The sequence below is a fragment of the Parasteatoda tepidariorum genome, chromosome 1 (genome assembly GCF_043381705.1).
Source record: "Parasteatoda tepidariorum isolate YZ-2023 chromosome 1, CAS_Ptep_4.0, whole genome shotgun sequence".
Classification (NCBI taxonomy): domain Eukaryota; kingdom Metazoa; phylum Arthropoda; class Arachnida; order Araneae; family Theridiidae; genus Parasteatoda; species Parasteatoda tepidariorum.
This window is the reverse complement of record NC_092204.1, coordinates 61848188-61872392: the sequence shown is the minus strand read 5'-3', so window position 1 is coordinate 61872392 and position 24205 is coordinate 61848188. Positions and strand designations below refer to the sequence as shown.

The 24205-nt window shown below is 28.7% G+C and overlaps 1 protein-coding gene across 1 annotated transcript; it reads right to left on the bottom strand.

Annotated features, from left to right (window-relative positions):
• Positions 1–213: 213 nt before the first annotated feature.
• Positions 214–24198, bottom strand: LOC107452656 (mediator complex subunit 17). The gene is made up of 15 exons (XM_016069202.3): positions 23751–24198; positions 22135–22299; positions 18258–18393; positions 17933–18113; positions 17560–17730; positions 13120–13250; positions 12056–12127; positions 11813–11875; positions 9479–9678; positions 7285–7341; positions 6252–6389; positions 4208–4322; positions 3100–3248; positions 1242–1475; positions 214–490 (listed from the first exon to the last, which is right to left on the bottom strand). The coding sequence occupies exons 1-14, from the start codon at positions 23834–23836 to the stop codon at positions 1262–1264; spliced, it is 1878 nt and encodes a 625-aa protein (XP_015924688.1). The 5' UTR covers positions 23837–24198; the 3' UTR covers positions 214–490; positions 1242–1261.
• Between the last annotated feature and the right edge of the window lie 7 nt (positions 24199–24205).

The following is a 24205-nucleotide window of genomic DNA, read 5'->3' as shown; positions in this document are numbered from 1 at the left end:
TGGTTTACAGTGCTGTGAGATCAAATAAATATTTTTTTTTTTGTCTGTTCTGTGCTTAGTTTATAGCTAAGTCAAATAATACAATTTAGCACATGCAGTAAACAGTTAAGTACAAATAAAGAATCCTTTTTAAAAAGGAGGGGGAAAAACAGTTACATTTGAACGATTTGAATTCAATGCATACTTAAATTAATCACAAATTAATAAGAAACCTGAAAAATATAATGAAATTTTATTTACATACATTTACATTCACTATGAAAAATTACATTGCAGTCATTTTAAAGATACTGCTGCAAATATGGTGTTACTTTTCATTAACATGCTTATGAAAAGTAATAAATTTTAAAATTCTTACATGTATAGGTTTCACTGAATATACAATATGCATATGACGATGCATTCAAATCAGTGATAAAATTGTCTTAAACTCTATAAAATGTTTTGAACCTGCTGATTATCAGCAACTGCAATGGATGTTTACACCACCCTAAAAAGAAAATATTGACTATTAGTTAAATATGTAAGATTTTAGTTGACTACTAGTGAAATAGGTTCTTTCCTAAACTAATTAATACAATGTTAACACTAAGTCAGTGGTAAGTATCAGTTTTTGAAGGGACAAAAAGCCAGAAATTTCTAATAAGCTTTCTCCGGTAATTTAGAAGTTGCTGAAATTTCAGATTTTTCTTTTATACAGTACCTCGCTCATTTCAAATGTTGACGACTAGAGCATTAATCTATTATTTACATAGATTTCAAACTACTCTCCCACTTCATGTTACTTCTATGGAAATCTATTGCACACAAGAGAAAATTCTACACAAATTTTCTCCAATACTTACGGCTTGATGGGTTGAAATGTTTTAGATTGGAAAATAGAGACACCACATTTATGGCAGTTTTGTTTTGGTGGTAATTAAAAGACTCAATTGTAAAGAAATTGTTTCTACTTTAAAAGAACCAAACACGATTAAGAATTCGTTTAATGATTTGAGCAGTAACTGTGATATCAATTATTACATCTATGTTTGCCCCCCCCCCCAAAAAAAAAACAATGTTATGGTTCGATAAATAATGTCAAATTACCTGTAGTTTACAATACAAAATCAGTTGATAAATTAGAAGCTCATAGTAAATTTTTAATTTTGGGAATGAGTTGTCCCAAATACTTTTTTAAAAGGACTCAATACATAAAATATACAATCAAATTACACAATACTAAAATAATAATTACTTACTTTATGAAAAAAAAAAAAACTCAACAAGGAGTTAGTGCTGCCATTAAGTGCTCTAATTTGTTTAAGAAGTTTTTTCCTTCCATTTTTTCTAAAATGACTTCTCTGAAGCTCCCAGATAAGTTTTGCCATTTTCTGTCTCGTACTAATGTACTGGGATAAAAGTCTGTAGTTTGTGGAGAAAACGAAACACTGACATGAATGCCATTTTTCGGACTGCATCGAAGAGCAATGACCCTAGAAATGAAAGAAAAATTTAATATACTTAAATTTCTGTAGAAAAATTTTTGATTTCTTACTTTTCAAATAAGCTTAAATATTCTATTTTATAACCCGCATTGAACAACCAATCCAATTCTGAGTTTATGACTATCACTGTTCAACTCCATAGCCTTGTAATTTTGAACCCTACCCAGAGGACAAGGGAACTCCTCGATCAAGTATTAGGACAAACTAGCCTTCAGGGAGGACTTTAATGAAACTAACTAGCATTGGAAAACCAATCACAGTTAGCCCGATAGCAAAGGGATTCTAACCCATGATCCATTTAGCACTGAGGATATTTTTCATCATTACTGTGGCCAGTGCACGCTGGGAGCAGAATTCATATCAACCAGCTGCTGGAATATGAACCTGAGGCATCTCATTGGAAAGCAAGTGCTCTTTCCCCTTAGCCACCAGAAGAAAATATATAAAGCAACAGAAAAAAATAACTCTAGTACAAACTGATTTTTTTTATCACTCAAGCCTATTTCTTGCTATTAACCTTTCAAGTATTAAGCTCCTGCAAAAAAACTGTGTTGAAATTTTCCTGATAAGCACTACTTTCACATTGAATAGCACCAGTTTTTTTTATGTGAAAAATCCGGGACTCACACTCAGTCTTAATTTAGTCTGTAATAGGGCTTTTTTAGATCAGTCTTGAGTTTCATAACAAGAGCAGGCACATACAGAGGAAAAAAGTGTAACTGTCTCCTTAACACCCACAAGCATCAATTATAAATCAAGTTAACATGTTATGTAACAAATGATTCTACCCTATATGAGCACCGTCAGTTAAAAACAATGACAAAAGCTTGTCATCTATTTTAAATCAAGAATGTTTTTTCTTTTGCAATAGGTTAAACTTTTCAGTGGTTATGTTAATGGCAAATTTTTTTGTCACATAAAATCAGTCTTTTTATAGAACTAGAAATGCACATTTCTAATAATCAGTATTCTAGTGTATATACCAAGAATTTCTAACATGCCACTACAGAATGACAAAATTTTACAATAATAACTAGAGTATGCATTCCTAAAAATTTAATAGTGATGTGTCGGTTTAACATGAGAAAATAAAATCAAAAAATTTCGAAAGGCAAAAGCATTTTTTTAAGATTTTGTTTTATCAGTTTGTATACATTCAGAGCTGCAAACTTTTTTTGAGAAAATTTCTTCCAGTCATAGATAAGTTGATGTTTTAATATATGTTTTTTTAGTTTGAAAATTTGATTTAAAGTTATTTTCCCCACCACTACATATAAATTATTCAAAATTTCATACGAGATATCACTTTGTTCCAACTCTCTTTAAAACGTTGCAAAATTACCAAAAATTCTGTAAGCTTCGGTTACTCGATTAAATGTTTTGAAAAAAGCTTAATACTAGGCAGCTCTGTACATTGTTTTGGCAAAAATTTTTAATTGTGATCCAGCTATTCATAATGTGCAATAAAAATTAGTCAATAATGTTTAAACTTTATGTATTGCATGCATAAATTCTATGAATGCAACATATATTCTATAATAAAATTTATTAAAATTAGCTTTATATTCTGACAAGTGAAATAGTTTATTTTATTATAATGTTACACTCTCACCTATCACCAGTAGGAGAAGTCATTAGAACAGAAGAAGCATTTCCTGTTGGTTCTACACTTCCAACACCTAAATTAATACCAGAAGATAGCACTTTCCAGCCCATCAATTTCGCTAAAGCTTGAGCAGCAATAACTTGATGTTGAGAAGCCTAAATCAAAAATACAAAATATTAATTTTAGAACTACAAGAAACACAAAAGAATGTGCATGAGAGACAATTAAAAAAATTATTTTGTGTGTGACAAACTCATTTGTTGGCCACTCTTTCAGGAGCACCATATTAGGTGAGCCAACGTTGCTCCCACAGTAAGGACAGATAGTACAGAGAAGGTAAGAACATCCATGCCTTGCTCGGGATTTGAACCCAGAACCTTTCTGATGCAAGGGCAGTTCCCTAACCCCTACCCAGGCCGGTCGGCACAGCAGATTATATTCAAAGATAAGAAAAACCTAATATAAATTTTAACTCAATGAATTCCTGGGAATTTCTATAAAATTGTAACCAACAAATTTTTCAGAAGAGCAACCTATTCCAGAATTACTAGAACATCTGATAAATAGGCATTTAAGGTTGAACTCCATATAATCACGATATAATAGAGATTATGACCATTTCAGTAAAGCAGGCAACCTAATGACTATATTCAAAAATTGTAAATTTTATGGAGATATATGTTTTTAATTTTAAAAATTTTTATACCAAAAATTTGCCATTTTGTAATCAAAAATAGGGGGTCAACTTATACACTTTGATATACGGTATTTATTTTGCAAATATGCAGTGAAGAAAAACTTATAAAATAACTGAAGGATAAAAATCCAGAGGAAAAAACAAACGTACGCACTTCACATTTAAAAACTAAAAAAGTCTAGTCATCATTTTCGTTAAGTGCTACTATTGAAATTATACTCTTTATGTATTTTTATTTGCAAAAAAGTAAAAAAATTTCTTAAAATTCAGATGCAGACCTAACAAAATGAAAAAGTAGTCATATTTTCAACAGAAAATTTAACATCCATAGATTAATAATCGTAAAATGACTTTTTAAAATTTTACTAACATATAATACAAAGTAAAATATGTAATAATCAAAAAGAAATTTCCCACCTGGCACATTAATAAATATCGGAGCTCTTGTGCCTCATATGAAAGCATCATTGTTCGTCCATCCCTACAAATAGCTTTCAGATTTTTTTCTTCTACATGTATAACAAGAGGTGTTCTGTCAAAAGAAATGTGAAAATGAATCAAATGTAATACTTTAAGCTAAAATAGAGACAAATAAAGATTAGCAATAAATCTTTAATATTAAATGAAAAAATCAAATCAATCAGTTTGATGTTGCAGTTACTTTTTACAAATAAATGTTTATAAATTAAACTGAATTTCTTAAAGATAAAAAGTTGGTGAAGCTTTGTAAGCAAAAGTTTGCCTTAGAGCACAGAAAAATAGTATAAATAACATGAAAATTTTGTATAAAGTGGCTGAAACAACAACAAAAACTTTTGTAATGTGTAAGCAATTTCATAAGCCTTTTTGATTTAAATAATGTAATAGTTTGTAACAAACAACTGCATTAGTGCTAATAATAAAATTGATGAAAATCTTAATTATACTCATTTTTTCTATACACACATTGAATCCTTGTTTAAAAAATTTATTTTAAAATCTTTCAAATTAAAAAATATGTTCCTTAGGAAAGTTTTATGACTCTAAGTGAAAATAAATATTAATTGTAACATACAAAAAATAGTAACAGAAATAATTCAACAAATAACAAAAGCTTTTTCAATGTGACTGCAAAATTAAATATGAATACATTTAGAATTTGTAAAATAATTACTTTAACATAAATTAAATAATTGACAAATACGCAGAATTGTCTTATAGCTCAATAAGACAAAAAATAGGTCGATGAAATAGATTACATGAAAACAGAAGGTTCAGTTTAAATTTTTTAAAAAAAAGATTTGATAATATCTAAGTGTGCATTACAAACACAGTTGCTTGATAAGCAAACAGCCATGTATTTTTTTTTTTCAAAATCCTCTGGAATATTTGTTTTCAAAACAAGACATAGTCTTTTTTTAACCACAGGGATATTTATTAAAATTCTGATAGTAATTTTGATAAACCTTACATTGGGTAACAGTCAAATAATCATAATACTTTAAAAACATTTTCAGTGTATCAAGAAAAAAAACTTTCTTCCCAGAAGTGGAAGCCAGATGTGTGTTTAAAAATGTAATAATCAGATATTTTTAAAAAGAAAACACTACAAATAAAGAGAGTTTTGTAATATTTCGCTGTTCCTAAAATTAATATTTTTTTACATTACTTCTAACAAAAATTAAAATGATTTACATTTACTTGCAAATAAAAAATTTTATTCCAAATACTAAATTCAAACTAATCTAAACTCTAATCACTGTATTCTTTTTCATGCATTAAGTACAATTAATTAAAATCAAACAAGAATCTTAGAACATCTAAAAATTCCACTGATGCATTGAATTTATAGAACTATAAAAAATTTCCTTAATTTTTTTTTTGTTTTTGATTCTTTAACTATCAATAATTTGCATTAAGCTGACAGTTAAAGTAATTCCCAGATAACGAAAAAAAAAATTATGATGATTATAAAGAGGTAGAATGTGAAGATAGCAGAAGAGATTTTCTCTAAATAGCTTAATGGAAAACTATAGTTCGAGTGATTTAGGTGGTCAAAATACTCACCCACCTCACTCTGAGGAAAATAATGATAAAACTAAATGCTTTTTTATCTGTTAAAAAAAAATTATTTAATGTTTACCCATTCATTAGCAATTGTAAATAGTATATTTTTCATAAAGAAATACACTTCAACACTATGTTGCTAACTGAATGGTGGTTACAAAAAAAAAGTGGAACATCTAGGAACAAACAGTTTTACATTTCTGATGTTTTGAAAGGAATGATCGACTGAGCACAAGGCGTCGGAAAGTGTTAAAACTAACATGTTATATTTTGTAATAAAATATATTATAATTATTTTACAAAAACAATAGTGTGGGAAGCATTAAAACTCAAAATAAGTATTTCATTAGTACTCTATAAAATAGATTAGGCATAATATAAGTAGTAGTAAACTAAACTAAAAACTAATCATTACCTGCACATAGTTTCGTATCCATAAGTCATAATATTGATCTTAACACTGCTTAAAGTTGGGCTATTTAAACACAGCCAGTGGGCTACTATCAAAGGATCTTTTATTTCGCACGCAAATGTATCAATTATGTACATAGTTCTGAAAGATGAATAGAAATTTGTAATGTGGCATTTGTTAGAAAAAAGCTTAATTAAATAAAATAACTTTACTCATGAAAGAAATACAATGAACAGGCATAATCTTAACAACACTTTTAAATTACAGTATGCATTTCAGTCAGCTTTTCAAACCCCTAAAATTTTACGAAAATCAGAGGGTTCACTTATACTTTGATAATAAAGCTGGTCATTCATTGATTGTGAAATATTGATGCATCAAAAACTAGGAAATAGATGTGAATAACTGTATCAATTAGAATCTTTATATAACTATTTTTAATATGTTATAAACAATTAATTTTTCATTATCCCCTCATCAAATTTTAGAAATAATATTTTATGTTATATTCATAAAAAAATTAAGAATAGCAAAAGTTAAGATGATTTATTCAAAAGTATTTCATAAAATATAACACAATGAAAACTTTTAAAATATAACATAAAAAGACAAATTTAAAGATTCAAAAACATCATCAGTGTCTGAATCAATAACGTTAGTATTGCAATCATTTGAACGCCTCATCCCCACATAAAGATTCGACATGATCCTTTTCTGCTGTGTGTCACATAAAAATCGTCTCTAAAGAATTCGAAATTCTACTCTTTTTAAAAAATTTTACGAAAAAAATTAAAATCCACATTCTGCAACACATCTAGAGTCCTTTGACACATGATGTTTATAAGAGTAGAGCGGAAATTTCCTGCTTTTGTAAGCGTTTTTGATGCGAAATATTTTGAATTTCAAACAATTTCGTAGACTTTGATATAAGATAGTATATTTTAGTATCGAATAAAAAGACATACTAAAATAAAGAATTAAAATGGTTTATTTCAATAAATATATATCTTTTATAATCAAAACAAGTATTACTTACCTTAAACGAAGGACAACATGACGAGTTTGCTTTATAATCTGATCTAGTAAACTTTCACTGAAAATTGAAAAATAACTAATGAATATTAATGAAGGGTTTAAACCAAAATCATATTAAAACATTTATGAGCCCTAGACAACAAATGAATCAATGTGGAATTTAATTGAATATAAAGGTTGAATGGTGTAAGAATGAGAAGTAGCGGTATGTCAAACTGAAACAATATTTAAATTCCACAAGGCAAAAAAAAAATTCGAAAAAAAGGGGAGATCAATAGGATAATTGCTTTAAAACTACACATTAAAAATACGGTAAGTTAGTTTTTAATGTATTGAGCATACCAACAAAATAAATGGAAATGTTGCACTATCAAATTGACATCAATGGGACACCTACAAGTGATGTAGTGTGGATATCTTGATCCTGATTGGTTGTTGAAACGTGGCATTTTTTTAATGTTAGCAACTGTTCTTTCCATTCAATTTCGAGTAAGCCAAGCCCGTCAAGTATCATTTCTCTTAAGTGACATATTCTATACTTTTGCACAAAAATTAAAAAAAAATTCTCTATATATTTCCTGACAGGCACAGAGCCATATGGAACGTAAACAAACTAATTAGGCATCGAAGTTACCAAGTACACGACACAAATATATATCACGATAACAATAAAATACATAAACAAATAATAAATCTAATTTAAGTAAAAGATGTAGATTAGAAGGGATTACATTTTAACAAATCGGACGTATGATATGGCAGTGTATTTAAATAACTTCATGTTAACATTCTAACTTATGTGGAGAAACTTAGCATAAATTTAACATGCCATTTTGCTTATAAATGATAAGCTAGAGCTGACGTCATAAGTCACATGTGTGGATACCTGTGATCTTCTTCTTGAAGTTCAAGTACTCAATTTTAACACTATAAATAAGTTACTATTATAAGTCAAATCTTAAGGCTAGTACAGAGTTCATACCTAAATAATGTGTGTTTAGTGTTTCTTATTATATACAATTTCTGCCACAGCCAGAAATATAAATATGACTTTTATTAATTTAGCTTTCATTCTAACCACTTTTTATTACAATCCAATAAAAATGAATTATTATATAAAATGTACTACAGAAGTACAGTAGTAAATTATATATACAATACATATAATATACTAGTCAGGGGTCTGTTTAGAAGAAATTTGGGTCCGTTAACGGACCCTTCACAAAATATCTTTTTATAAAAACTGACCCTTCTCAAAATATTTTAACTTAAAAACGGACCCTTCACAAAATGATTTTTCTTTTAATCGGACCCTTCACAAATTTGTTTATCTTCATTATTATTTTGTTAATCGAATAAACCCTTTCCAGGGCAGAAAACAAAAAAGATGGATGTAAACGAATAAAGTTTTGTCTTCGGCAGACGATTCTTCCATTATTCGTCCGAAATGAATATTCTGCGTTCAGCAATATAGGCTAAATGCCAAATATTTGTATGTTGCATCTCTAATTTAGAAGCAGCAATTGTTGTTTATTTTTTAAAATTTAATTTCTTTAATTATAATTTTACAGTGTTGAGCATAATCTTGTATGTCTTTACAATTTAAAAACTCCTTGAAAAAGTTTTTTTTTGCAATAACGGACCCTATTTGCACAAATTCATAAAAGCGGACCCTGGATGAAAGAAAGTGAGTAATTTTTTCACAATTTCACGAAAAACGGACCTTTCACAAAATGTCTGGACAGACCCCTGCTAGTAATTTGAAAAAAATCTAATTTCCTTAAAGATGTCAAAACTCTGTAAAATTTGGGGGAACCCTTGCCATACAGATAAAACTATTTAAAAAATTAAAATAAAATAAGGTCTTTTTCACAGCAAAGGTTAAGTCATTGAAGAAACTGTATAATTGCATGAAGCCGAAATCAGTCAGCAGAATATAAAATTTTAGAGAAAATAATAATTATTACTTGATTTTAAACTATTAAGTAAAATAATTTAATCAAACTGATTATAACTTTAAAAAACTAACTAGTTATTAAATAGTATATGAATTTAGCTAAAATTTGCTTTTTGAAAAAGAAGACATAATAATGTACCCACCTCAAAGTACAGACAGAAGTTACAATTTCAGTACTGGTTTTACATTGATTAAATACTAAAAATAACTAAAGAAATACTGTTTGACTGAAACATACTATTCAATTGATCGTCGAATTGTTTCAATGTCTGATGCTTCAGGTCCAGCTAACCTTCTGCGCTTACTAATACCAAGGGATGAAGTAGTTGGGTGAGGCATAGGGTGATGGATTGCATTATAGTGTAATTCTCGCAACAGCTGATGAAGTGAATGTTCTAGAACTGGTTTGTGCTCATTACTTTGAGTCCCAGGGGCTGGCTGAAAATAAATAATTCAAAATTAAACAATGTAGAAGAAATAAAAATTATTGTGGTATTTACATCAAATGTCTCACAAATTTTCAAATGCATAGAAATTGTTGATTTCCTGATTATTCCATAGAAAATTTGACATTATGACAATATGATTAGCATACCAAACTTCGATTCAACACACTTATTTCTTTTTTCTTCCAGAAGAAATTTTGAGTATTTGAACTTTTATTGGCAAATATATGCTAATATGGTCTTGAAAATCTGCAGAAATTTTGAGGTAAGAAAATTACACTACTAAATCAACACCAAAACATATATCGTAAGACCAAATTAAGTATCTAAATAACACAACTTTGACCTATTATACTATACGACTGTTAATGTTTCATAATGATGAAATTCATTAAAAACATCTTTTAATGCAAAATATAAAATATTTGAAGCAATTCGTGAGAATGATGTAGAGAAATTAATATATAATAATGAAATTTACCAAATCTGGCAGTCAACCAGATAAAGAAAGACAGCCTGATATTGTGGGTTTCCCAAAAAGCCATAGAATATGTTAGCGATGACAAATTATATATTATCAATGGATGAATCCAACCATCAGATAAAGCACACACTTTTGAAGCCTGTAGTAACTAAAGCGAGAATGACAACTACTTGGGCGACTTGATTCAGTTAAAAATGACATAAAAATCAATTAACAGAGAAACTGGAGGAGCACTGCTTTGGATAGAACATGATTAAGAGAGCTTTAGTTTGCAACAGGTTCTAGTGACTAAGAAAAAGACTTTTTTTCTGTCGTTTGAAACAATATAAAAATGAATAAAATTTATGATTTTAATTTGTCTCTAGTTGCAGTTATAACAAACATTTTGTGCCAAAAGTAAGATACTTTGTTGAGCAGAACTTGAAAATTATGAAAGCCAATTTTAAAAATTCCATTTAGAAGAAAAAAAAACATATTAATATCTACAAACATTGAACATAATATAAGCGTACAAAACTTAGTTGACTCACTCAAAGATATATAAGAAAAATTTGAACACAGTAAGGAATTGTTACATTTTAAAAATTTATTTTTCAAGGATTTTCCTTTATTTTACTAACCATTCAATGCAGCTTTAATTAAGAAATTTAAAAATTACTTTTATAGTCAAGTAAAATAACATATAAAATATAATAAATTTTAAAATTATTTTACGGAACAAATTTCAAAAATTTAGAACAATTAAAATTAGAGCTTAAGAAAGTATCATAATTTATGAAATATACTTTTAGTAATATGAATTTCACAAGGGAACAAATTCTTTATTGCATTTAAACAAATATTTGATCTTGCCAAATTCTGGTGTGGGGATATCGAATATAAAATTAGTTTTGCTTCCAAAGCTACAGATTTTTTTTTTAATGAAATTTTTAGACCATTTCTGGTCGAAATGTACAAGTTTTTTAAAAACATTATATATTACAGAGGGTTGTATAAATGTTGCATCAAACTTCTAGAGGAGTTAAAACACATCATCGGAATTAAAATTGTACAGAAACCCATGCCAGGAAATGCCGTCGTGTGTGGCGTTTCCCTATTATGACCTATTCAGAAACATACAAAGAAACAATTTGTAATAGGAAAACATCCCTAGCAGTGTATGATGACATTTCTGGTCTTGGATTACCATACAATTTTAATCCTGATGATGTATCCTAACTCCCCTAAAAGTTAGTTGCAACTTTTATGCTACCCCTACTACACATAAGGCTTTTAAACTTGTACATTTCGACAAAGAATAGATAAAAATTAAAAAAACTGTAGCTTGGAGAGAGAAACCGATTACAGTATTTAAAATCAGTGACGTGAAAATATCTAAGATCAATTAGATAAAATTTAATGTGACAAAAACAAAAAAATTTCCAGTGTTATCAAGTGCTGAATGGACTCAAAATTTATCTCATTGATAACCATTCAATTAATTCACTTGAATAGTAAATTTCAATTAAAATTTTAATTTCAAATTAAAAGTTAAGCATAAATAAGGTAAAATATTTGTTAGTGACAATAACAATTCAGCTTATTACAGTACATAAAGAAAAATAACTACAGATAATAAAGTAATAAAGCTGGTGTGACATACCTTCACTCTATCTTGAACACTTGTGTGACACAACCCAATGCTAAGCTGAACACCAGGGAAAAGCTGCAATATTTTTATAATAGCAATAAACATATTGTTGGCATTAGGTCATATAACATGCTTAATATAGTCTAAGCAAATAATTTATGGTCAAAAAATATTATAAACAAAAAAAAGAATATACTACAATACCAATATCAAATATTTTATCTTGATTTTGAGTTGCAGAGGTTAGATACTTACTGAGGTAGTTATTTGATTACCAACAACCAAATTTGGGATACTCGACTGCATTTGAACAGCTTCACTCGCAAGCTAGACAAATATACAAATAGAAAATTTTAGCACTTTTTTAAATCATATAAATATTATTATCTTTAATAAAAGTAAATTAAAATTAGAATTTCTGCTAAGAAAAAGTATTGTTAAAAAAATTAGATGTTATATACTTATTGAATACGCTTCATTTTTTGATTGAAGTCAACTGACAAGTGCCATGTCATTCTGTGTATTGTGAATATAAACACACATTAATCTAAAAATTTTAAAAAATTTATTCCAAATAGGAATTTATAAAAAGGATTTGCTATAAGATATATGCAATTTTAAGTTTCTACTTTAGATTAAATGTAAACTTTGTTTCATTTTAAAAGATCAATTTCCTTAAATATAGTAAAAACTGCAAAATATACCTGTGATTGAGTCATATGACTAATGAACTTACAAGAAAGGCATCAATTATCGAATATTATTTAAGGTTATTAGGCAGAATTACAACCATTTGAAGACCATAAAGAAGATATTCATTTCAGGTTATTAGGATTAAAATTTAACCATTTGAAAACCATCAAGAAGATATTCATTTTTAATATAAGTAATGATATTCAATTCATATTTAAGAGTAAGAGGAATTTTATTTATTTTATTTACATTCTTTCCTGGAAAGGAAAACTTCCTAATTTTATTAAATTTAAAAAATAAGATTTCCTTGAAAAATGTATTGTTTCCCTCATTAACACTTTTGACAGTTAGACACCTAACCCCTCAACTGGTACGCCTGTACAATGCACGTGCTACTCAAAGTAGACCAGTCGGACCTTGACCAGTTAAGGAGGTAACAAGTTATATTTAAAATTGTATGTCAATATTTGCAAAGATTTCTAGTTCTTTATTATTAATTTAAATTTCAAAATACAATCTTTCAACTTTTAAGAAGAAAATCTGCAACATTTAAACAATAATAATGAGAATATAACAACATTAATGAGAAACTGCATATAATTTCAGTTCACAAATATTTCACTCACTTGAGAAAAAAGCTCTTTACAAAATAACACATTTTGGGCAGCTTCTAGCTTTTGTTGCCAATTAATATCAGGTGCAAGGCTATTCGGTGTAACAGGAATAGTGAGTTCCCCGCTCGCAATTGTTTCAGTATCTAGAAAATACCATTAGATATTAAAATAAAATAGTAATGTTTTTACAAAAGTATAAAATCATGAAAATATTTTCTTAATTACAAGAATCAATGCAGTAGTAAAAAAATTATAATTAAGAGAGTTATAGTAATTGGAGAATTAATTTGAAAAATGCAGTAAGTTCAATGAAGGAAATAGCCCAGGAGACCAGATAAGAAAAAAACTGTGATTTACTTGTACTTAGCATCATTTTCCATTCACTCCTTTTGAGCTCTAGGTCAACATTTTTTTTTAAAAATGTAGATAGCAAGGATACTTTTATTTAATGTTTAAATGTATATTGTTATTATTTGTTAACAACCATTTTAATTATCTTTTTAATAACTATTACTCATTTTGTTAATGAGTAATATTAACAAAAAGAGCAAGTAATGCACGTCTTATCACTGACCATGCGCATCTTATCACTAGTACTTTCAGTATTCTCTACTTCCCTTATGTGGCACAATTAAATGGTGATATCTCTATTTTTTGAACTTTTACTTCTAGGACTGTCATTTCTAGAGTTATACAATTTGCTAAACTTGAAACAATTAAGATATTAACACAAATAATAAAAAATATATACATATATTTCTGATTTTTTTTTTTTTTTTTTTTTNTTTTTTTGTACCTACAAAGAAAAAAAATTATTATGTAATCTCAATTAACCTATTTTGTTTTTTTCCCCCCTTAGCTTTTATGTTTAACGTAAACGAAAGTCGAAACTTTCGAAAATAAAAAATTACAAATAATAATTCACAAAATATTACAGCAATTTCCAAAAAACAAAAAAATTACACATAATAATTCACAAAATATTATAGTAATTTCCAAGAAATAAAAAAAAGAAGAAATGTAACTTTAAGAACAAAAACTAAAATGAAGGAGACTGTTGAAATCTTAGGATCCTATAAGGACTGAATATGCAAATAATTTTAACTACTAGGCATTTTTAAGGCTTTAAATTAATTATCGATCCTCAGTTGAACCACAATGGTTGGAAGTGTGCTCATCAAGTTAATTTTTAATGTTCTCAGTTCCATGTGATTAGTTTAAAATTTCTTCGATTTCTCATCAGTAGCATCGAACAATGGACTGATTGTAAGACATGGTTCCGAGTAGCCCACAAAAGGGCTGAGGGTGTGCAATATCTGTCCACATTTAACTATTCTACATTTAAGTGCTCATCATACATTAAGTGCACATAGGTCATCAGGCTACCGTAAACAGTGGGGTAGGGGCATACTCTCAGCAGAAGATCAAGATTGTAATGGTGTTGTTGTTTCTAATGCTACTTGACATACGGGCAAGCCTGCTTGGTGAAACCGAGTAATTTAAAGCAGAATGTGCGTTTCTTGTTTTTCAGTGGCGCCATCAATGGATAAGAATTCGACTTCTGCCACACCATACGTCTCACCCGTTTACAGGGCGAACTCATTCATACATCCATTCATTCATCCACAGATCGTAATTTTGACCTGAACCAGAGAATGATCGATCTCTAATCCAGTACCACCAGAGGTTTTGATTTGTTATGGGAACATGGAGGACTTTTGCGACACGACAGATTTAATGTGCATCAGTCACTTTACAATACGGCCGACGTGGCTCGGACACGAGCCCAGCGCGGAATGGTACATCATAAGATATTCATCAGGAATATTTCCTAGACAGTTCCTAATAGCCCATTAAGGTCGCCGCACAGGCTACCGTAGGCGGGGAAGGGGGAAATACAATCAGCATAAGGTCAAGATTGTAATGGTATGTCTTCAAATATTATTCAGGGATAGACAGTTGCCAATATCACATTGTGCAGCTTTAGTGTGATGTAAATAAGGTTCTACTACTACCATATCAATAAATTCAAAAAAGGGAAAAAACCATACATGTTAAAAAAAATGATTATTTTAAATAAATATTACTTTATATGAAATCAAGATATTCAAATTTTAAAGAAGATAGTAATATTTTCATAGTTATTTAAATTGCATTTTAGATTACAGTATTAGAGTAGCTCAGATAATTGTTTGTAAAAAGAAGGATCCCAGAGAAAATTTAAAAAGAAAAAAAATTAAAACTAAAATTTTTTAATTGAATGTACAGAGATGTATTTACAAGCTCCCTTTAAAGTGTAAGTAAAAGTTAGATTTGTTATTCTAGTGCATTCATGCTTTATAACAAATCTAGCTTTAAATCAGCAATCTAAACTAAAAAAGAAATTATTTTTTTGTTAATTTTCAGATTAATTTTCATCTAAACACTTTATCTCAATTCACACAAAAAAAATTCTTCATGATTTTCTAATGTATACCATTTTTTGGAAGGAAGTACATGGATGAGTAATTTGAATTTTCAAGTAATTTAGCCTGATACAGGATAAAATTTGCTGAAAGTTTCAAATTATTTTATTTGAATTATTTAAGTTTTTTTTTTTTTAAATGATTTAAGTTTTGTAATTTTAATACATCTTACTTTCATTGATTGCCATGCTTATAAACACACTGATCATTTGGTGCTTCCAGCTAACTATTTATTAATCAGTGCTGCTTGCCACTGTCTTTGGCATTGAGTTTCACAGAATATTTATAATTTTTATATATATATATATATATATATATTAAAATGAAATTTGTTTTTAAGAAAACAATTAAAATATATATATATACTAGTGGGCTGCGCCCCCTGCTCGCTAACGCTCGTCAACCCCCGAAAATTGCTACACAATCTTATATGGTTTGCTTCGAGTACCAAGATCACTTCGCTCGCTACTAACTTAGGTACATTGCAAATGCACACAATTCTAAGAATTCAAAACAATCATACAAATCCATATAAAAAAAATTACATCTTTTTAGTAAATACTAAGTCATTAAAATAAATTTGAATTCAAATAAATGACATGTAATTCGTTAAACCTATTAGAAATGTGCTATAGTATAATTCGTGATGTAAATCAAAAATCGTCAAATAAATTCATAATGTATAAATTCGTGAAAAAAAGCGCTTTCGACAAAATACTAAAATAGAGATCTATCGACAAAGACTACTCACTCCTGCCTAGCTTAAGAGTATGAGATTGCCGCAGCTGATGCTCTCTGGTTATTTCAGTTTCCGTTTTTAAAAGCGCTATATGTTGAGTCACCTCAGATAGATTTGGCATGTGACATTTTTAGCGGCAATCATGGGTCGATTCGCCGTGTAACAGAAATAGTAGCGTAAGCAAAACAAAGCAAACGTTGCCACCGGCGGAAAAGAAATACAGCCAAAATTTGGGAGCCACGTAAGAGAATTATATATATTAGATATTTAGATCTATTGGTAAACAGAAGTGATTTTTCTAAGTAATCATTTTTTTAAATAACATTTATGTTGTTATAACGTTATATTGTTGAAACAAATTTGATGAGTTCACATCCTTAATTTAATATTTTCACTTACCAAACGGTAGGATATATTAAATACTTTTTTTTTTGCCTGCATCTCATTGTGCATGAAGCTGATCCTTAAGTTCTAAATCATTTAACAGATCTCTTTAACTGTAATTTATAACAGTATATTAATGTTATTTGCTCAAAAATAATAATTGTTAGACCACCTTTCTAAATAACTTTATCTTAAAATGTAAGGCAGATTTACATTATAATACTAATAAAAAAACAGCAATTCTCTTAGTTTTAAACTCTTGAATTAAAAGCGTAATAATAGCAGTACAGGAAAATAACTTTAAGTTAGGGATTCAAAAATATTTATAGAAAAGCATGACTTTTATTGATTTTATGCTGACTACAACCAAAACAATAAGGAGACGAATGAGGAAAAACTGGATCACACCACGTGATTTTCTGGCCAATAAAAATGCACCGACAACAATGGAAAACTGCGACACCATCATTAAAATTTTATATATAGTAAGATATATATGTTAACTTGAATGACAGTAATCTAAAGAATGTCAACTTTTGTCCTTGAATGTCAAGAATCAGAGCCGCTTTGGTGAATGCCCGAAATATTTGTTATTTATGATTTGGTACTAATTTATTTGTTGATATTTTAATATCTGATTAGGATAGATTAGGAAAAACATCAGTGTTCAGAATACCAGGCAGTGGCACTTGACCTCCAAAAAAAAGCAGTGTAGGGAATTTTAAGCAAGTGTAATTATCAAATCAATAAATCAGATCTAGTATATATTTTAGGACATTTTCCAAAGTGACTACTCATCAGTGAAAATCGACAACCACCAATTTTGGTCTTTTACAGTAACGTATGCAATGAAAAATTAGTTACCATTTTGTATAGAGACCTGGATATAGCTGACTCCTTCCAGTTCATTTGGTAAGTTTACTTTAATTGCATTGCCCCTTAATGGAACACTTGGAGGAACAGGTACGACAGCATTATCTGATGTTTCTGTTTTGGTAACTTCAAAGACACCAGACTGCCAAAATCTAGAGCCAGCTACAAAAGAAAAAAGTCAATAAAAAATAAGAATTTTGCTAAGATCCTTAACATAATTATGAGATACTTAAAAAAAATTCACTTCACTAATTAGTCAGAAAATTTTTTCAACTTAAAATGAATTCATAATCAGTTCTTCTAAATAGTCTAGACAAAAAAAGAAGAAGAAAAAAGTTCATGTCAACTAGAAATTTTAACATACCACTACGATAACTCAGGTCTCCTAAAATATTATTTCCCACTTTCTTTAACCTCCAGACTTGTCGCATATGAAGTAGTTCCAGATGAAAATCAGAAATTGCACGGTTTCTAGTATTTTCACATTGGGAATCGCGTAAACGCTCAGCACCTCTTAAAATTATACTAGCAGCATTAGCTAAAGCCTACAAAAAATTATCCTTAATGAGAACAATAAAAAAATTAAAACACAAATAATTTATAACAAGACTACTAAAAAAGAGCATACTTCAACATTTAAGGATATTATGTTTAAACTATAAGGATTGCTAAGTAAACTATTTATATACTTTTTTCTTTTGAAGGAGAACAACAAAAGGCTTGGGATCAGGAGGATCTTGAGAGACAGGATCAAGAACCATATAATGTTTTTCTTTTGATATATTTAAAACATCCACTAAAACACAGACTTCTGTTAACATTGACCTATGTAAATAAAAGTAATATGAAGCAATTAAGCAAAGCTAAATAAAAAAATATTAAATTAAGCAATAAAAATTAAGCAAAGTTAAATGAAATAATTATGGAATGAAATTAAAACCTATTGCATCAATAAAGTACTATTATTTAAAACTATTTTTAAAGTCCAAGCTTGTTTTTGCTAAAAAGATTGTTTTTACTTTTATAACATGTGTATCTGATAGTACAAAATATAAATTTAAAAAAACTTTCACCAAGGCAGTGTTTACTGCAGATTATCACAGCATCTGCAGTTCATAGTAGACATCAAGATATGCATATTTTAGCTACATGGTGTGACCTTTTTATTTTTTGTCTTCTTATTACACACTGTAGAGATATAACAACTAAACACTGTAACAACTTAACCCTGTAGAGATAACCCATAATTAATACTTTCCCCCTGGAAGAGTTGCAATGACCAAGATATACCACTGCCACGAAGGTCATCAATTAGTAACAAAATTTCACATTCACTTTCTTCTCATTTTTGTAAGCACGACAATCACCTGAGTCAAAATCATAAAAATGATTGGGATGGTTTGATGACATTTATCACATCTCTTAAAGGCTGAATATCTTTCTGGCTTTTACTATTTATTCATTTGCTTCTAACATCATATGTTTAGACAACATATCGTATCCCGGCAAGAAAAGTGATACAAGTCAAAAAACAGCAATTTTGAGGTTATGTCAATAAAAAATATGCATGAAGTGCCCCATCAAACTCAAAAAGTGTCTCATGTCTATATTGTGCTCAAGATTTTGCTATTTCAGAATAAATATTATACTATCCTTTAAGTTGATTTTCAGACCTGCCAACCTTAGAAAATAAAAAAGCAGGAGACTCTTTCTGTATCACGACATAGCGCAATATTGAAAATTAAACCTGATTCACACTTCCTACAAGAAGTTTATTTCAAAATATATTATTTACATTACATAAAATAGACCACAATAAGATTCTGACACTGACTAATAAAGATACATGTTCTTACTATAAAATATAAGGTTCTATAGAATTATATTAAAACATATCTTTTGATTTTTTCAAATTTAGGAAGAAGTTCAAAACTAACAAAATATGTCAATAATGAAAACAATACTTTATAAATGCATTTCTTAATTTTTTTTTTAACTGCTACTGTTTTAAAACTGCAGATGTTGCTGATTTAGCATTATTTAAAAAAAAAACTGGCTTCTATAGAAAGTAAAAAAACATTTTGCCTAATGGTGTCCAAGATATCTCCGATTTTGCCATTTCATTGGTTATTGCTGCTGTTTTGGTTCACACTCACCATAATTTTTAGTGATGTTACGGGGCAAAGTTTTTCTAAATAAATGCCCAGCATGATCTGAAGCACAAGTTGGGAAGGAAATTGCACAAATTGTTGTTTTTTTCCTCTATCTTGCACTAAATAGAAAAAAGCAGGAGAAAACACCCTGAAGGCCTGAGGGCGAAGATTTGAGACAAAAGCAGGAGACTCCTGCTAAAAGCAGGAGAGTTGGCAGGTCTGGATTTTTCTCAAATGCTGTTTTTTGACTCGCGCCACTTTTCCTGCCGGGGAGCGATATGTTCATGTTCTCAATTTATATGAGTGACAGTGATTTTTTTTTTCATTATACTGAGTGATATGGATAAAGACACATCATGTTTTGAATATAAAGAACTATACAATTTGGTAAAAAGATATCTGAAAATAGGAGAGGTTCTTTTTGTCTTTTCAATCTCTTTTCAAGTTTTTTAAAAGAGAATTTACAATCTCTTTTCAAGCTAGCTGTTTTTAGAATTCATTGAAAAATTGCCCTTATGAAGTTCTTTGTATTTTGTATATCCATTCCTGTTTCATGGGTCATATCAGAGAGTTGAGTGTCTGGCATAATCAGTGTTCAGTGATGGCAATAGCAAATAATCAGTGATGGCAATAGCAAATAAATATATGCTTCTGATCTGAATATAGCGTTGTTTTTAGTAGTTTGGGTTTATATTATGATGAATGGCCCCAAAAGTGGATACAGAAATATATGCAAATTTCTAAAACCTATCCTGATTGAAGAAATAGTGTTTTAAATTTTCAATATTATAAACATGTTTCTACATCTGTAGCATTTACGCAATCTTTAATATCAAAAGTTGTAAGCATTTTTATTAGTTAAGATAATGCTTATCTTGCTTCCATAAAATATAATTTTGTTTACATAACTTTGCTTTATAAATAAATTTATTTAATTTTTATAAAAAAATACTTTATGAATATTTCCGTTGTAATTGGTTATTCTAGAGTAGTACATCGTGGCAGGGCCGTCTTAATAACAAGCAGCGCCCCTGGGCACAGAAATGTTTTGGGACCTTATAACAGGTCATACTGCTTAAAATCGAACTAAAAAACTTCGCATACAGAAAATAAAGTATTTTTAACATATGAAATAATTTGAACAAATTTAAATACATTTTGATTTAAATGTATTTAAATCTGTTCTTAGTAGTCACAAAAAAAAAACTGAATTCACATAAAAATTTCATTGAGACGTAGAAAAATAGATTTTGGTTGCCTTTTTAAATTTTCCTGGTGATAAACTATTCAAATTATTGTCGTTTGCATGATAATCAATCACTATTTGTAGAAAGGAAAACAAAATACACACTTTATACAATAGAATATATTCATTTTAAAAATTATAAAAGGTAATTTTGTTTAGTCTCAGTTTTTTTTAATACAATTTATAAAAAATAAGATTCTCAAGGGCCCCCTGAGTGGTAGGGGCCCTCGGGCACTGCCCGGCTGTGCCCATGTGTAAAGACGGTACTGCATCGTGGCAATATTTATTATTTTAACTTTGAACTAAATTTGATCAAGATCAATTTTTTTCTGTTTAGTTATTTAGATACTTCAACTAAGATTTTATTTCAGCATTTATTCTTTTTTAAATACTATTTCATAAGTTTAAATTAAATTTAAACACCCTGCATATCTTATGTATAATTTTTATCTACCTTATAATTGTGAATGCAAATTTAGCTATATACATCATTGCATTATTCTAGTTACAATACAATAGGACAATAATAGCCTGAAAACAATTTATCTAGATTGGTGTATTTATGCTGGAAGCATTTATTGAGTTGAAAGCATTAATTCAATTTAATCTGCATAAATTTTTTTAAGATTAGTTGTTTTGATGCTTTAATCTAAATACGGATTTTCCTCTTCAAGTGTAGTTTCATATGTTTAAAATGAAATTTACAAAACATACTTTTTTATTTTAAATTTTTACCTACTTAAAACTTGTGAATTCAAATTTTGCTATACATATATTTGGGTAAGCCTTATTTTTACAATAATAATATCCACCTGATTGCATTTGGATTAGGTGATGAAGATGCAACTGCATCTTGACTAAGTGAATTCTGCTATCATGCATAAAGATTCAAAAAAAATAAAAAAAAGCTTCAAATGACTTTGTTCACAAATAACTATATATAAGTCCTATAAATAGGCTAAATAAAAAATTCTTATTATGAAAGAAAATTTATTATATTTGAGGAAAATATTTTAAATTGACAGCAAAGAAGGAATAAAACAAACTTTTTAAAGTACCAATTCAGCACACAAATCTAACCAAGTATGTTAAGAGTTTTTGAATTTATATGAGAAGTGGTTTAATTAAATTCATTTACATTATTAAATTCCTTATAAACATCCTCACCTCAGTTTCGTTCGAACTGAATCCCATGGCCACAATGAAGCTTGAAATGTAGCTAATTCTTTGCTTTCTTCTTCTACAGTTTCAGTTGTTTGTAATTCATTGTCAGTCTTCCCGAAATCTATTTTATGAGCAAGACGTGTCAGGTTTTCTGACATAGAAAGAGGCCTAAAATAAATTTTACCAAAATATGAATAACCTTTGCTTATAAACTGCTATACAAAATAAAGGAAATAAAAACAAACTTACAATTTAAAGCAATATTCAAGAAATAAAATGTGTTAAAATTACTTTTCTTATTACAAAAGAAATTAATTCTTTATTTTTATAGATTTATTGCTATTTGACTGCTCCCAAATAAATAAAAATTTATTGGTTTTGCCTAATATCAAAGTAAATGGCACTTTATAATTAGATATACACTGAATTGAGACGCCGGTGAAATACAGAATAACAAATATTTGCGAAATAACTGCTTATTCTGATAGCAAAATATATCAGCTCACTAGTACTAAGTAACTATTCAGTATTCAGCCACGAAATATTCTTTTTCAATAACTTTAAACTTCAAGACAAAATTCATTATAAATATTTTCAATTATAATAAGCTCAATGAATTTCACACAATGTGCCGAAATTCAATGTCATGGCAGCAAAGTGCTTATCGTATGTATAAGTAGTACTTATACATACGACAAATTAATAAAATATTTACAAAAGGAATTTTAACCAGCAATTTTGCTCATTCTATGATTTTTATTTTCATATTTTAAGGAAATCTTTTTATTTTATCAATTTTCCATGAAATAAATAAATAGTAAAAATAAAAAATATTTCAAGGCTTGGGAAGATTTCGGTATCAGTACATGCACAAAAAATTTGCCAAATCTTGGCAACAATTAGGTAGTGATATGCGAGAAACTAAAAATAAAAAAAAAAGCACAGGAGACTAATTGAGGATATCCTATAATGACACCTGGTGCTATAATCACCATGGTGCGAAAGGGATTCTTAACTAGCAAAAATATTTTAAAAAATGAGTTGAGATTTGCTCAGGGGTCGCTATGAGTTATACCCTATAAGTTAGTCTCCTTCTGAGATGTTTTTTAATTTAGTTTTTCACAGGACAATGTCCCGAAGGTGTCAAGGCGCGGGTACAGGTATGAAAATTTTCCAGACCAACTTGATGGGTATAACTACTAGGCAGACTTGGAGAAAATCCCAACTAATTTTTTTTTTTCTTTTTTAAATCTAGGGGCGACTATGATAGTAGTCACAAACAGGATATTTTCAATCATGATTGATGCTAATATTTATTTAATGTGTACTTAATTAATTAAGAAAAGAAACATGGAGTAAGAAGTAATAATTAAAAAGACAGTGAATCAATATTTTTGACAATTCCCAATTTAGTTAATTGGTTGATGAGTTCAAAGACATAAACAATCAATCATAAAATTCTATTACTATTTTAAGGAACCGGGGAATCTCTATACACTAAAAATATTGATACTGGAAAATTAAGCTATAAAATTATCTAAATATATTTTAGTAAAATAATAGATGCAAACAATAAGCAACATAATAATAATAATCGCTCTTCAAAATATTTTTCTTACTGTGAATAGATTTCTTGACCATCGTAAGTTATTTCTTGTACTTGATATTCTTGTTGGGCTTCAACGCAAACTTGAACAGATGACATTTTGAGAAAGTAATAGAAATCGATATTTAACACAATAAGAAAAAATTATTTACAATGTAAAACACAGATAAACATGTATATATTTCAGAAAGATAAAAATGAGAGGTTTGGCGAAAGACATAAATATTAATAACTTAATGATTTAGTTATGTTTCCATAAGATTGTTGGTTTGCGATCAAGCAGAAAGTGTGAAGAGTAGAGTGGAGTAGTAGAGAACTTTTAGAACTCTTCCGGTTGAATCAATGTAATTGAAACTTTCAGTTTTTGTTCAATAGTATGGTCTAAATATGAAAATTATTAAACCGTTTGAACTTGGATCGATTTCTTGTTCGAAAAAATTGTTGCTGGATTTATAGCCAAACCATTTC